Source organism: Catharus ustulatus, chromosome 2, assembly GCF_009819885.2.
Source record: "Catharus ustulatus isolate bCatUst1 chromosome 2, bCatUst1.pri.v2, whole genome shotgun sequence".
NCBI lineage: Eukaryota > Metazoa > Chordata > Aves > Passeriformes > Turdidae > Catharus > Catharus ustulatus.
Genome location: NC_046222.1, coordinates 108878268 through 108894494, shown reverse-complemented (window position 1 = coordinate 108894494; position 16227 = coordinate 108878268). Strand labels below are relative to the sequence as shown.

The following is a 16227-nucleotide window of genomic DNA, read 5'->3' as shown; positions in this document are numbered from 1 at the left end:
AAGCATCAACATCTTTCCTACTCAATTACTTGCAATTTCTCATTTAGGGGGATATAAGTCACTACTGTATACTCCCATAATATCAGCCTGCAATAATGACAATCTGTGTCCTACTATCAGTTTCCTTTTTTTGAATGAATGAATTCACAAGTAACACTTCACGAATACATAAAATGTTTCAGGGCTGTTTCAGTGTTGTTGATGTTTCTGAGTGTAATTCCTCTTGCCCACCACCCAAACTATTTGCCAAGACTTTCTTCATAGTCAGTAGAAACAACAATGCAGTGAACTGACTTTAGACACAGATGCTAGGATGAAAACAAAGGCCTGTAAGTTCCTATATTGACCCTAAAGGAAGCCCGTGCTGACATGCTGAAACACTGATATCTCTGTTGGACATATATTGCCTCATGGACAGTTAGGATCACCACAGTGATCTGTAAATGACCTACAGTCCCCGGCTAACAGAGCTGCTATACAGAAACCTATACCCCAGATATGCTGCACGGGCAGAATGGTGTCCTGATGCCTATGTAGTTACATCCCGCTGTATGTCTGTGTATGAATACACAACTTAGTTCATGTGTCAGGCAGGGAAACAGTTCTATTAAACATGACCCAGCTTTGTAGAAGAAATCACCACTCACCCATTTTGTTTGTGAAACCACAGTCCTGGGGATAACATAACTGCTTGTATAGGAAGAATGGAAGATTACAAACCTGTAGTTGATCCTGTTCATCAGCATATTCAATTGACTGAAAGATACTGAGAGAATAGCGGCGCCTCATCTCCAGCCGGGCCATCGTAAAGCGGTACCACTTCTGGATGAGGATTGCAGCTCTAATGACTGTCAAAACAGAAAGCAGTGAAGTACACATGGATGCAGGGTAATCTACAAGGAAAATATACATGCTGCATTTGCAGAATTTTGCAATCAGATGACGAATTCAGTCCATTGTGCACAGTTAACAATAAAATGAAACCTAGTGAGAGTGAGACTGAAAAAGTACAGTAATTTCATGACTAAGACGCACCTTTTTGACTAAAATTTTCCCTCGAACCTGGAAGTGCGCCTTATAGTTCGGTGCGCCTTATATGATGGACAAAGTTGCGAAATTTTCCAATGTGGAAGTTGGAGCTGTGAGCGGGGGCAGCACCGTGGGAGCACCGAGCCGCGTGGCGGGGCAGGGAGTCAGCAGCCCCAGCCCAGCAGGGCGGGGAGACAGGGGCGGAGTGAGGAGGCAGGGGAGGGTGGGGAGGCAGGAAGACGGCGGCCCCAGCCCAGCAGGAGTGGGGTGGGGAGGCAGGAAGTCAGCGGCCCCAGCCCGGCTGGAGTGGGGTGGGGAGACAGGGAGCCGGTGGCCCCAGCCCAGCAGGAGTGGGGTGGCGAGGCAGGGGCGGTGCGTGGGGAGGAAGGCGGGTGGCCCCGGCCGCTGTATGGGGAGGGAGGGAGGGAGCCGGTGGCCACCCCAAGCCAACTCAGAAGTGTGAGCTGCAGCCGCGCCACAGCAGCCCTGAACCGCCCTGGACCGTGGACAGCCCCTGTTACTAATTCTTACTTTGTTGCGTGCCACGTGGCTCCTCGCTGCAAAAAAAAGTGCACCTTATAGTCCGGTGCGCCTTATATGATCTACAAAGTTGTGAAATTTGCCGACTCCCGGGGGTTGCACCTTATAGTCCGGTGCACCTTATGGTCGTGAAATTACTGTACACGATGCCTTTACTGTTTCTGTCTTCTGACACAGATCCCAAGCTAACTGACTTGCTCAGGCCTAAGTAGTTAGTAACCTTCCCCATTTAATTGTCTTGAAGACAGCATCCAGGTAAGAAGTCAGTCCTGTTCAGCTGATGGGCACTATATGGGTTTTGGGAAGGTGAAGAAAGGAAGAACAGTTTGGCCTAACAACAATGTATTTCTTTATACAGCCGCAGTAAAAAGTTTTGATTTTGCAAGCTGTGACATGAACAACCATGCAATGAGAATATTTGCAACAGCCTCCTCTACCAGAAAGTTTTTGCCTGTAGAGCTGCATCAGTAAGCCAAATTCAACAAAATTCAAATCCTAGGATAAAAAGTCAACAAATGGGGTAGAATCTGTGCTTAAATAGACAAGCGAAAAGGCAATGAGGTATAGCTTTAGCTAGCTTGGTTAACAAAAGAACACTCACCCCAAAAAGTCAATGGAACATGCCAGAAGACCATTTTTGACTATGTGCTGAATATGCATTCCATTCAGCACTTTAAGAAATTGTGTCTACTATGGTCTCAGTCTGGAAAACTGCTGGAAACTTTGCTGAAGGACAACCATCAAGACTGCAGCCTGGACGAAAGAGCCTGCTGCCCACAGGCCTCATTCATGCCACAGAGAGATCACATTCCTTGAACTGCTCAGATAAAAGTTTATTGAGCAGACAAACATCTGGTGGCAGAAAGAGGTCCTGGGATGGGCACTGTCTTGCACTGCAGAACAGTAAAGAAAGCTCTGTACTACAGAGACAACCGTTTACACCAGTCAAGTATTGTAACTGATGACAAATACCAGGAATTTTTATTCTAGGATGAGTGGAACCTGAGTGAGAATGATTTTTTTCCTTACTGATAGTTATGCAGGTAAGGACAAATATTAATGGGAAGGTGATTCTATTAACAAAATATAACATTAAGGAAACATTTTTATAAACATGTTGTTTGCTTATTTTACCATTAATGAGTATACAGTATAGTTAAAATGGTAACATTTTCTAGTCGAAAAAGACCAAAATCCAGAAAGACTCCCATCCTGTAGATATTGCATCCATCCTAGAAAAATCCGCCTGCCTGAAGGAAATGTAATCCTTATATCACTAAGAGCATTCTTCAGACCCTGCATAAAGTCTCAGATCTCTCTTATTTTCTGTCCTTTCTGGAAGTCCCCACCACTACAGACCTGAAAGCCTGACACATTACAGCAAGGCTGTCACCAACATTTATGTTTTGAAGAGTACCTAAGGGGCAAAGCACAACCACCAGCACAGAAAGAGATTTCCAGCATCAGAGTCATTAAACTTCCCATTAAAGCCCCCTGGGTTGCTTAATGGTCCTGAGCACTTAACGTGGCACAGTTCCATTGCTATCACATAAGACAGATACATATCAATCCCTATGGTTAATGTTGCAAATCTAACAGAATGTTTCCTGTCTTTTTTTTCTGTTTAATTGTACTTATTACAGCACTGTTATTCTCCGGAATGAATCAGAACATCATTTTCACACTAGGCTAAACTGCATCTCTAAAAGAAATTGTTATCAGTTGCAGAAGGTCTCTACACCAACAAGTATCAGTTAAATTCATGTTATTAATGCATTAGAGAAATGTACAGCCTCAGGCTGGCAGATAGAATGATGGTTCAGCATCACTTGACTACTGTTCAAGAGCAGAAAGAAAACTATCCAGCAACTCCAGAAAACAAAACAGAGTTCATCAAACACACAAAATCCTAAGCCCCACATCAATGTGTATTGATGGCTGTTGACCAAGAAAGAGTACAGCTCCTCATGCCCACTCCAAGCTTTTACACACTCAGAAATATTCACAAGTAGCACATCCCCAAGGTCTTGCAAGGTCTGCAAACCCAAAGAGGAAGAGCTGCCTCCCAGTTACAGGTAGGTCTGGCAGTCTGGATGATTCCATTCTACTTTCACTGCTGTGATACAGCACTGATGCTGCTTTGTAGTAGCATACACAAAGTTGAGGGCTGCTCTCAAACCAGTCAGTTGAAATCCCTGTAGCCATGACTAAGTGCTCCTGCTTCTTAGTCACCAACTTCCTGTGACTTATGTTCTGGCTTGATAGCCAGAAAGAGCCTGCCTTTTCAACCATGCCTGTTCAGCATAATAATGTCCTAAGACTATGCACAGTACCATGTAACATGGCTCTCTGCTGACCAATAAATTATGCTTTAATGAAAAATCTTGAAAGAGAACACAAAGGGTCTGAACAAAAGTGAATCCTGGAACATACTTGCTTGAGTGAATCCTGGAACTCACCTGCCTGTGCAAGACTACTGAGTTCATACCAAGGTGGGGTATGATTAAAAGGAGGGTGATGATGCATTAGTTTAATTGAACATTTAACCAGGCCCTGTGGAGACTTTGAACTGATGGCCTCAGTAATTGTCAGGGACAATGTCAGGCCAGGCACTTGGTAGGCCAGAAAACTGATTTTGAAGTCATTGTAATGGCTCTGCTTTATTACACTTGTTTCATAACTGGGGTCATACAACAGCAGGGAAATTGGGGCGGTTTGCCCAGGAATCCTGTGGTGTGAAAAGCCATAAAACCCACTCAATACCTTACTCTCTGCCAGTGACAGAGCGAGCACAGACACCTCTGAAATTTAGCTTCTGTCCCAGATGCTGTGAAACTTTTACAACCCAATCTGTCAACGTTAGAGGTGGTCTAAAGCTGCTTCCTGACCTCAGTCAGGATCTAAAAGCTAATCACAGTTTTAAAAAGAAAATTATTTTCCCTGAACAAGTATTTTGACAACAGGACTTGGGGGGGCAGGGGGAAACTTTACCTTGCAATCCTCTTCTGGTGTTAGAGAAAGAAAAACCACTTGCTCTGAAGACAAAGGCAACACTCACCATTCTCTGACTTTCTGTCAGCCACAGAACTGCTGCACCCCATGGTTCCAATGATGCTGCCCATCCGTTTTAATTGCTGCTGATACAAAGCATGTTTCTGTCAGTTGTTAGTGTTATACACATTTCCAGTGTTGTTCTTTCAGTGATGAGTGTACTCCTTTGGGCTCCTGGGATCTTCCTAGTATTCCTAACAGGGATGAGATTGGAAAGAAGGGATAGGGAGAAAAAAAATGGTACTTGACAACACAGAATCTGAAGTACCTTCAGCATGTAACAAATTATTGTACAGCACATCCTACCTAAACTGGACCACACTAGGGTTTTTTTTCCTCACATCTGATTACTATCAACTTGCAGACAAGAGAAATTAACTTAGTCATGAATAGTTTACTCCTTATATGTTAGCTTAATGTTAATGTGCAGCAGCAATTTCTTATATGAAAAATAGCTATTTAAAGCCTTACTACTAGAGACAAGGGACTACAGAGACATTACTCTTCATTCTTATGATTTGAAAATTGGAACTGCAGAATTTTAAACATTTTAAATTACATGTGATAGTATTGCTAAAAAAACCCCAACCCTCAATCCTCCTAATGCTCCATTGATTTGAAAATTCTTACCAACCCATTTATCACTTCATTGCTCAGTGTCACCACCACCAAATGTAGCAGGACAGACAGCACCACAGCAAATCACTTCATTATCACATTTCATTTAAATAAAATATCCAACTTTCTGTTGCATTTCTGCTGAAAAAAAATCCAAGGAAAAGATTTTGTTTCATTAAATAGATGAACAAAATACATTTTGAAGTGAAGTCTTTTGGGCTTTTCTCCTGGCACTTGCTCAGCTCTTCACTAAATAGTATAATTCACTAATGCAATACATTCTCTAATCAACAAATTCAAATGAATATAATTCCTCTGAGATACAAAATGGATCAATTTCTAAGCAACAAGAAATTCACGGATGCTCTTAGATACTGAGCTTTGTTTTAGCTAAAGATTTCTTATATGATCACACTGACCCCTCTCTCTCTCTGTCTCCAGGGATACATCTGACATCTAAATTATTTTATCTGTTGTTTTGTTTCATTGATATTACTTTCCTTTTAACTTGAGTTTTAAAACAAAGAAGAAAATAATAAACAAAAATGAATTCTTAGCTACTATTTTCCTTTGGTTTTACTAGCAGAAATCAAAATAAAAGAAGGATAGAAAAGAAAAAACATAAATGCGTAACTAGGTGATTTTTCAAGTTCATTAATTAGAAAGCATTTATAGTTGTAGGTCTGTATGTGCAGATTTTTATATTTATTATATATGATATTCTATCCTGTTAATATAACACAACTCTTTGTAGTTCTCGGACTTTTTTTCAGGGTCCCACAAAACAAGGGTATCCTACACTTGAGCTGGGTCTGACTCCTTATGGGTAATTATTTTAAGAAAAAAGGATAGACTTCTTTACTTCCCTCTGAAGGAGCTATCATGAAATCCAAAAAAAGTGCTCTTGCATAAACTTTGAGCCCATCAATGGCTTTGGCAACATCAAATACAGCATTGATATTACTAATAGCTCAAATCTGTCTTCTCTCCAAACAACTTTTGTTCTCCAGGTTACCATCTCCTCACTTTTCCTCTTAAAAGAACCTCAAGCCTTCATTACTCCATCTCAAAGAATCCAGTCATGATCTGAATTGCAATCTGAAGACTGGCACTAAGGGCAAAATGGATCTTACAATCTAAATTCTACTGCAGCATGACTCTTGATTAAAGGGCAGGTCAGCCTGTGCCCAGCAAGTGGGAGCCCCAAACAGAACCATCACACCTCTCAGGGCTCTCTCCAAATGACAGCAAACAGTGTGTTGACCCAAGAAATGGAGGGGCTGAGTGATCACACCCTGCTTTCAACAACTTCAGCTTTCCTCCCAGTCATCACCACTCTCCTCCACACACCTCTAAACTCATGAACTTCTAGAACCTCCCTGAGCAAAGAAATTAAAAGATAGAGTCATAGGGACAGAAATTTTATTGTGACAACAGTAAATGAAGATTCAAACATATACTCAGAGCTTGGAGAAAAACTTGTGCAGATATATCATATCATTAAACCTCCTAAAAAGGTCAAATCTGGCTATCAAAGAGCTAGTCCAGGGGAATAATCATCACCTTCAGTCCCAAATATCTGCATTCTAAAATGGACAGAGCGAATATTCAACCACCTTTTCACGACAACTTCTCAAGTGGCTCTGGAGCCATCCCCACTGCCAATCTGCATGCCCAGACTCCAGGCCAGGAGAGTAATTGCTGTCAGCTATTTACTACACAGAGTAGCAGTGCCTGGTGAAGAATCATTTGCCATTACAAAATTCCCCCCAAATGTTGCCTGATGAAATTGAAAGCTGGGCTTTCACCAAGGTATTGCAAGAGACACAAGGCAGCTGGATGAGAATTTTAAATAAAATGCCGTATTAATATTCGGAATATTATACCACTGATTTACCTTTAAGAGAGAATCTGTCATGTTGACTAAAAAGCAGGCATTCTATTTCTACCAGTCAGTGATCTGCCCCACTTTTAGACATAACTTTAAAAATTGCTAGATTTCTCTCAGTTTAGCAAAAAAGACAGTTTTGTGATAGACAGGCACTGAAAGCACAACCCATCCACTGAAGCAAAATAAAATGTCTTTGCAATCATGCCAATGGAATGCACAAAGCTAAGCCAGAGTGGCACATGCTGCACTTTCCTAGACAGGAGTCACTGAAGGTTATGCCAGCAAGTGCTCTGAAATTTGGGGTTGAGAACCCGAGCTGTTGAGAGCCTGATTTACAGAGAATATGGCTCAGCATCATTTGGTCTGGATGTAATAGGTGCTGCCCTAAATCAATCATGCCTCCAGTTTGTCAGTCACATAAAAGACCAGGTTGCCTCAGCCTCAAGGAAAATGAAAATCCTGTAAAGATTTATAGCTGACTTTTAATGAAATCAGACACCAGAGTCTTTGGGCAGACAGCCATCCTTTAAAGCACACCTTACCTTTTAAAATTATTTGAGCTGTGCTACTGTCAGACAACTGTAGGTTAAACCTGAGGATATGGGAGCCATAAAAATAAGAGCCACTAGGATTTAAATTCTTACTCCTCTGTTCTTTTCATTTGTTTCTCACCTTTGATAAACAAAAATGAAATGCTCCTCCTTTTGTTTTAACTGGGATGGAATTGTTTCAACATCTCTCTCCAGCAATGTGCCTCCTTTCACTACTCACCCCTTTTCTCAATTGTATTTGTGAACAGGTAGCTATGATCTCCTCCCATATCTTAGGTGGTACATGCCCATGGAGAGGTAATGAGATCAAGACAGTTTTCTGCATAAAGATCAGATGGATGGATGGATGCTTCTAATGAGGCTTTCCATTGATGCCATATTACTATAATATTTTTATTTTACTGGGATTCACAGATTTCCTTTAGAATTGTTTTTCTTTGGAAACTAGGACTGCAGAGAATGTAGATATGCCACATCATGCTTTTGTGATGGATTTGCTTCTGTGCATTGCTGAGGGAATGAAGCTGGAAAGACTAAAATACCCTAGAGAAGAGAACCCAGACATTAAATCATAACACTCAGGTCAGGACCTGCAGAAGGACAGATCTCCAAAACTGTCTTGTTGGGATTGGCAAGGATGGCAATCTGGAGAGGAAGATTTCATTAGCTAAAAGACCCACCCTACAGAAAGTAGGATAAAGAGGTCACAGCCAACTAGCAGAGTGAAATGGAACCTGGTTACAGCAAAGGAGCTGTAATTTTGACCCCAACACTGAATTTGATCTGCCAAGAGAACATCAAACATAGATAAATCAATATGTGATTAGTTCTCCATTGTTTCACATCCATGGAACAAACTAACATTTCTATTAAGTGTCTTTGAGTAAGTATATAGATGTGAAAGACAGAAATGAGAAAGGGTTTTTGTTAACAGATAATTTCTTCAGCCTGCTCAGAGAAGCAAGGCTAAGCTCAGTATAGAGCTGATGGAATGATTGCTATAAGTGGCCGTGTTGATAGACGTCAGTGTTGGGGCCAGGAATCAATAGGGAATGAGATGCATGAGTAGGTTGAGCGCTCGCCAAATGTAAGTAAGATACCAGAAAGCCAGCAAAGCCTGAAAGAGAAGAGGATGAAGAATAGGATGAAGTTTTAAGGTGGACTCATACTCCTGAGCTAAAAAATGCGCTGCAAAAAGAAATAAAAACAAGAGTAGCAAAGGTGTGAACATGTAGATAATTCAAGCAATCCCTGAGCTCAGGGATTGCATGCAAACCCGAAGAAAATCTGTAGAAAAAATGGTGGGAGATTACCAGTTCATGTTATTTATAATCAAGAAGGGGTACATTTACATTTTTATTTCTTTTTTTGCTTTTTGTGCAGAAAATAAACAAACAAAGCAAGCAGCCTCATTTTATGTACAGCAAGACTTTAGGTAGTTTTTTTTTTAAAAAGAGGAGGAGAAGCAAATACAAGTGGATAAATGGGGTACACATTCTTTCACACCTTGAAGAATAAGCAAACCCATCATATCACTTTCCAGAAATGTTAAACACCTCTAGGGGGAGATTCTTTTAGGTAACAAGGGGAAAACTGAAAATTCTGCAGCAAATTTGGTTCTAGTAAACTGAACTCAACTGGAGCATAAAAGTTAACACCATTTAAGCAAAAAGTTGGATCACATACTGTCCTGCAGTTAATGAGCAGGGTCTTAATGACATCCTGAAAAAAACAAATTTTCAGAATAAACATGTGTTGAAATCTGAGCCGCTTTAAAAATTAAATTTATGCTTCAGCGTGGTTTTCCTAAAATTTAAGTTAAGCATCAGAACAAGGTTCAAAATATAATAAAAATTATTTTTCCTAAAATAAAAAATACATGAAATACAGTAGTCTCAATGCTATTTGAACTCATCTGTACTCAGAAGTTCTGGAAAACTGATTCAGTCCAGGTCAAACATTATAGTTTGAAGCACAATGATTTTTCTCATGGTAAAATCATAAATAATGCCACATACATCTGCCAATTTGCTCTTTAAAAGTGAGCTAAATACATATATATATACATATATATATAAATATACCCCACCCAGATATTACCTTCTTTTCTTTTTGCTTCAGCAATACCGAGATTTTTTGTATAAGAGTACCTTTAGAAGATTCTCTTTTTTTAAGAGAAAGCAACCCCTGAGGGGTGCAGCTCTGCAGAACAGGTGCTCCAATTCTCTCTGGGGCTCTGGAGCTCAGGAGCTGCAATGCACTTGCTCTCCACCTATTTATACAGCTTCCCAAGAGGAAATTTCTTGAATGCTGCTCTTCAGAAACAGTCAGGGGAAAATGCTGTTTTCATCGTCCAACCTGATGTGAAAGCTCATGGCTGCAGCCCTGCAGCTGTGCTGTTTCCGTGTTCAAGAGCTCTTTTGTCACCATGCCTCCTGAATCTCAGGCAGAGAAAGGGATGGGCTGAAGTTATCTGCCTCACATCTGAAGTCACATGATCTCTTTCGGCCTTTCTGCTGTGTTGAGGCAATGATTTGCATTTTAGCAGATCTAGCACACCGGAAAAAAACATAAGGCTATCCAGGTTATTTGGTTATCTGATGTGACTGGCATGGTTATGAAAGCCCTTAAGGAAAGAAATACTGAATTTACCACAAGGCATTGCATCTGCAGGCAAGTGATATAAGTATTCTCCAAACCACTCAGTCATACCCAGATAATGGCACAAGTGTGAAGCACTCAGATCTTGTGTTGGAAGCTAACGCCTTCAGTTCGTTTCTTCATGCTTGAAGATGTTCTCACCATAAACACGTGACTGGAGTTCCGTGGACTCAGTTCACGTTTTGGCTTGTCTTCTCCTTGTGTGACTGCAGGGAAGGGATTGGAGAAGCCGAGAACACCACAGCCTTGCTCTGGTCAGAAAGCCACAATTTGAAATAGAACCCTGACCCCTTGGAGCACATCCTACATCTGACCCAGCTCCTGGCCGCACTGGTCCTTGACTCTCAGTAACTGCACAGGATCCCTAGGGAAGGGCAGAGCCATCATGGTGATTTGTTACTGCCCACTGCTCACACAACAGCCCCTGAGGAATCTGCTCCACAGGCAGCATGGGGACACTGTGATTTCAAACACAATACCCCACCAAACCACTCAAAACTAAGAGGTGTCTGTAGAAGCATGATAGTGTAATATCACCACTACAGCCTTGGGCCCAGTCCTCATCAGCACTTATGCTCATCAGGTCACCTTTGCCCCACTTCAAAATCCAGGGAGGGGTTGCTTGCTGCTGTGCAGTGACGGAACAGAGCACAGCAGCCATTTCTGTGGGGTCAGGGCAGGGCCTGTGGGTCCAAAGAGGACCACAGGTTATAAAGTATGCTGTGGTGGGAGAAAGCTCCATGTGCACAGGCACAAGATGAAGATCACTGTGCCTTTGCTCTGAAGCCTCTCCAGATGATGGAGCCCCACCAGGGCTGGATAGAAACAAAAGATTTCTGAGAACAGAGGCAAAGTAATACCTTCATGCTCCTGCCCATCCCCAAAGGTCTAATAATACCATAACATGCTATTTTCAGAAATTTTTTGCCATCAGTGTGGTGACAGTTCTAAAGGCATCAACCATCACTCCAAAGGACAGAGTGATCAAATCTCCTTTTGAAACAGACTGTTATTAAGGTGCAAAAGATATCGAAAATGCCAAACCAGCAAAGCAGAAGGCATTGGATTGACTGAGCTAGTCCTCTGAGGTTCAGGAGTCCCAGACACAAGCTTCCACTTTCAAAGCTGTTCCTCTCCTGTGAGATGAGACAATAAATGGAAAGCATACCAAGCGCAATAATTCTGCATGACCCAGAACAGTTTTGATGTTTGTTTTTTCTGGCAGGATGCACTTTCCCTGATCTGAGTTACAGCAGCTAATCTTTTATGTATGATCACATTGCTCTGCCAAAATGCATGCAAGCAAAAATACATCACAACCTCTTTCCACTGCACTCTTGGGATACACATTATTTATAACCATTTACTGTACCTGATAAGTTCATCTATATTGGCATTTACCAAGATCTCCGCATAATGAGAGGTTTGCTCCAAATGCCAATAAATCCATCCATTTCATCCAAGATCAGGGGAGAGTGTTAACCTTAGCAGTTAGGTTCTTTAGGACATGTTTTCTTTTGTTTGTCTTCTTTGTCCTCGGTCTCAGTGATCTGACATGACCAAGGAACCTGATAAAGAGTCAGTGTTGCTGGACTGAGCCACCTCTCCAGTTACTTGTGGGGATCACAATAACATGCAACTTGAGGAAACACAAATGTCCTTTCCAAATTATTCACGTCCAAGGAGACAACACCATTTTCCTTTCTACAAAGGGCAAAGAGAACATACCAGTCCCATTAACAAGGTCACACATACTACTGCTTTTTTGCTCAGCAGTCATGTATCTCTCACACACTTAATATGCTGAATAGACTTTTATCATCAACAGCTGCAACAGAAAGTAGGCCAAAAATTCTGACAATATATGATTGAGCAGTCTAGCATGACAAGAAAAAACCCAGTGATGGTGCTAGTGTAGAAATCAGGGCATCCCTCTAAAAGCAGCCCTTCTTGATGTAATAGCACATATTCTGTTTTCCAAATACTTTGGAAACATTAACCTCCTGAGCAAGTCTTCGTGCAGGCATTCCACATACATAATTCAAATTCTGCTTCAGGCTTATTTCTCAGAAGCACCCACTACAAAGTGATGTAACTGATATTTTTTCAAAAAGGATGAAAATAATCATAGTCGAAGGGAATGTGCTCCAGAAGGTCTGGCCATGGTTTCCCTCCTCTTGCCCTACCAAGCTTAAAGAAGTATTTTTATATGACCCAGCAAAGTATTTTAAAGTACTAGCCAGGGGAAAAGTCCTTGACTGCGAAACATGTATGGCCAAAAAAAAACTAATAGAAAAAAATGAAGACAAATTAATGTCCAGAACAAATTTAAACTCTGACTCAGTCAGTGAGATGACAGAAATGTGTGCTCACACATTAGAAGAAGTAGGTTAATTTGTGTGAACACAAAAAGAAATGTTCCCCCACTGACAGCTCTAGGTGAGAAGGTGAATAAAAGACATCAAAACTAGCATCCTTGGCAAAAAGCACACCAAATCAGAAATGTGAAAGAAAGGCAGCAGTAGGGCCTCAAAGCTCCTGAAGACCAAGAAACTAGACCAGAACACTATGAAACCATCAGGATACCCTCTGTAAAAAATGAGAACAATTTTTTTTTAAAGAAAGTTTCCCAAATTATCAGATGAATGCAGATTATTCTGGGAAGCAGTGACTAATGACCTAATTTGTACAACTCTACCTCCCTGACATTAGCTTCAACCTCCACTTGGAGCTTATAGAAATGATAGCTATCCATCTACAGCACTCAAGGTTTGACAGATCTTAGTAAAGCAGCATGAGGAAAAAGAAATGGGTATAAGAATTGCCTAACAAAAGTTTTATGTGCATTTTGTCGGTGTGGTGAACCAGCAGCTCTGCACACAGTGCAAACCCCAGATCCTGATGCCTCAGGCCTGGCAGACTGTCCCTTTGCCAAAGGGGTAAAGCCTTGAAATCAGGAGACCTGGTTCAAACCAGGCTCTCCAGGTCAGGAGAGCACACAGATTTGACTCACTCACTAATAATCAGTATGTAAAAGGATCTTAAAAATATTTTAAATTGTTTTTTAAACAATGGAATCTATCAACTATTAAGTGCAAACACATACATGGCAAAGAGTCATCAAGTCTGTGGAAATAATTGTCTTAATATCTATTATTATCTAATGCTTATTAAACTGCTTTTAATGAAAAGAGGACAACATTTTCTATATAACTTTTAGAGCAAATAAATTTGCTGCTTCAGCAAAATATGATTAGCTTCAAAAGTCATATCAACAATTTAGTCACGAACAATACAAGCACCACACTTCTGAAAACTCCCAAACTTCCCTTTTATAGTCCAAATAATAACTTCTGATAGTAACTTTTAACCTGCAAACATAGCACAGGTGCCTTAATTTGTGCTCCCAAGAGCCACTCCCTGTGAGATGTGAGGCGAGGCACAGTACGGTGAGGACTGAGGTAGTGCAAAACATCGGGTAAAACATAATAGAGGGAAGACGGCGATTACTGTGGGGTGTAAGGGGTGACAGGAAGGCGCATGGATGGATGAATGGATGGATACATAACCAAAGCAGCACTCACGGAGGTGTCTCCCCACAGGCCCCGGGCCCGAGCGCGGCCTGAGGCGGTGGGCGAGCGCGGGGCGCCCCCTGGCGGCGGCGCGGAGGCGGCGGGAGCCCTCTGTGCTGCAAACTCTGCGTCCTCCCAGGGACGGAAAGAGCCGGGCGCTGCTGCCTCTCACTGCCTTGTGTTTGCCAAGCAGCCTCCTGCACCGAGGAAATCACCTACACGTCCTTTACCAAACAGCCTCCTGCACCGAGGAAATCACCTACACGTCCTTCCCCCTTCCCGCAGCTGGGCGAGTGGCAATGGCGCTGGGAGCGCACGGCTGAAGGCAAAGATTTACCGAACACATTCGGTATGCGTGTGCCGAGTACACGCAGGGGGAGGGAGCGCTCCCTGTAACGTGGCCCGCACCCCCAGGGTCGTTACCTGCTCCCGTGCGCCGTGTGCGGAGCGGGGCCCGCCGCTGCCCCAGCACGCAGCGGCACAGGAGCCTCACCTGGAGCTGATTTACCCCCGTCACTGCCCCTCTGTAGCTATCAGGAAGGCAGAAAACTCAGTAGGGTCATTTTTAATTACTACATGTGTTTTTAATCAACCAGCAATTAAAGAGAAAATTCCAAACTTCACAGTGAGCGAGAGGCGTAGCCAGAGTCTCGTCGATAGGAGCAGTGCAGCACGAGGTGTTGTACGTGGCGGTTCCATAGTGTAGTGGTTATCACGTCTGCTTTACACGCAGAAGGTCCTGGGTTCGAGCCCCAGTGGAACCAGCGCCAAAAAGTTACTTTTTTTCTCCCTTGGCTCGCGCTGTTTTGGTTCCCCCCCAACCTCCCCCACCACAATTTCTTTTAACGCGTTGTGATTCTGTTTAGCTGTTTCCTCCGCAAGACAGGGAACCTTATAAGCAGCTAAAGAAGGGGCGGGCTCTGCGTGCGGCAGCGGCGGAGCGCTGTTCCCAGGGGAGCAGGAAGGCGCCCCAAGTGGGACCCTCTGTCACACGGGATCCCTTCCACAGGCTGTAACCTCGGCAGGGAACGCCCGTCCGCAAGAGGAGCCTTTCGCTGGCAGCGCTGAGAGGAATCCCCACGTTACCGTGCTCCCTCGGAGGAGAGCACAGAGAGCAGAGGCAGTGATAGGAGCAGCAGCCTGTGCCTGCTCCCAGGCAGTGGCGGAGTCTGCAGCCCCGTTGCAGCCCCAGGGCGTCTCACCGGGACAGACGGCACCATGGGTCCTTTCATCTCCCTTTGGAGTCGTGTTTAAACCCTGGGGAAAGGCCAGCGGTGTTCACAGCACACAGATAGCAAGCACAGTTAATTCCATCCTTGTTTTCCCCTGCACTGTGCATATCCTTTTTATTAACTGGGAAAGAAAGAGCCATCTCAGCTTGCCTCAGAGCAATTTAACTTTTAAATTATAACATGTTGTCTAATTTAGCACGTGCAAGGCTTTAGAAAAGGGTGACCTCTGGGCATGGGTGCTGGCACAGCATCTGTCTGTGCGTGGGAGCCCTATCGAATGCTGGGGCTAAGATGTCTGTGTAGGAGGAGGAGAAGAGTCCCTGAGCTCCAGTGACCTGGAGTTAGCTCTTGAGTATCTTTGAAGGATCAGAGTGGGAGGGTGTGATTTACCTATCTTAAAGATTAAAGAGAAAAAAATGGGCTTAACTTCCTTTAATCAGAAACTTATTAAGAAACTTACTTTCATCATCATCATATTGAGAAAACTATTAACCTTTGTCAGTGCTTGTTCTCTCTAAACAACCACTCTGGGGTATGGGCAAGCTGCAGTTAGAGATTGTAGATAGAGATTGCAGACTAATGCAAGGATACCTGGGCCAAGTTGCAAAGGCTTTTTTGGGTGGAAAGCAGCCGTACATCCCATAGTGAGACCTGGCAGGCTAAAGCAGTAACATTAACGCCGTACTGATGCTAAGGGCCTGTGCATCCTGCACCCTGAAAGTGCAGAAGTACTCAGTCTGGCTTTCCTGTGCCTGTTTGTTTAGCAGTGTGTGCACTGCCCACAGGAGGTGAAGCCAAAGCAATGTGATCCCCATCTGGGGTAAACTGCCTTCCACAGACTGGCTGCTTCCAGGATGCAGACTCAAAAGTGAGTCAGACATAGTTAGAGTTCTCCCAATGTAAAATATGCAAGCCTTTGGTGCAGGTTTAAAATCACCATTTAATAGGGATGGTGCTTCCATGGTGCCTACCCTGCCGTCAACAGCCACAGCACCCCCAAGTGCATGAGTTCCAGGGAATGGGCCTGGGCCTGGTGGTCAGTGGGTAATTATCTGCCTTTTGTTTTCTTACAATTAGGAGAA

At 43.0% G+C, this 16227-nt stretch overlaps 1 protein-coding gene and 1 non-coding gene across 7 annotated transcripts in view; one reads left to right on the top strand and one right to left on the bottom strand.

Annotated features, from left to right (window-relative positions):
- PPEF1 (protein phosphatase with EF-hand domain 1) overlaps positions 1 to 13949 on the bottom strand; it is a 42559-nt gene extending 28610 nt beyond the window's left edge. The window contains exons 1-3 of one of the 6 annotated variants that reach the window (XM_033051848.1): positions 13926 to 13949; positions 4628 to 4814; positions 721 to 848 (exon numbers count right to left, since the gene is read on the bottom strand). In XM_033051848.1, coding sequence (XP_032907739.1) covers positions 721 to 848; positions 4628 to 4691 — 192 coding nt within the window. In that variant the 5' untranslated portion in view covers positions 4692 to 4814; positions 13926 to 13949. Of the gene's footprint in view, positions 1 to 720; positions 849 to 4627; positions 4815 to 9780; positions 10261 to 11713; positions 11738 to 13925 lie in introns of those variants that run through there. The other 5 variants (XM_033051847.1, XM_033051846.2, XM_033051850.1 and 2 more) reach the window with 5 other exon arrangements.
- Positions 13950 to 14604: 655 nt separating this feature from the next.
- On the top strand, positions 14605 to 14677 carry TRNAV-UAC. Its single transcript has one exon. It is a non-coding gene; the product is annotated as a tRNA-Val (tRNA).
- Positions 14678 to 16227: the final 1550 nt, after the last annotated feature.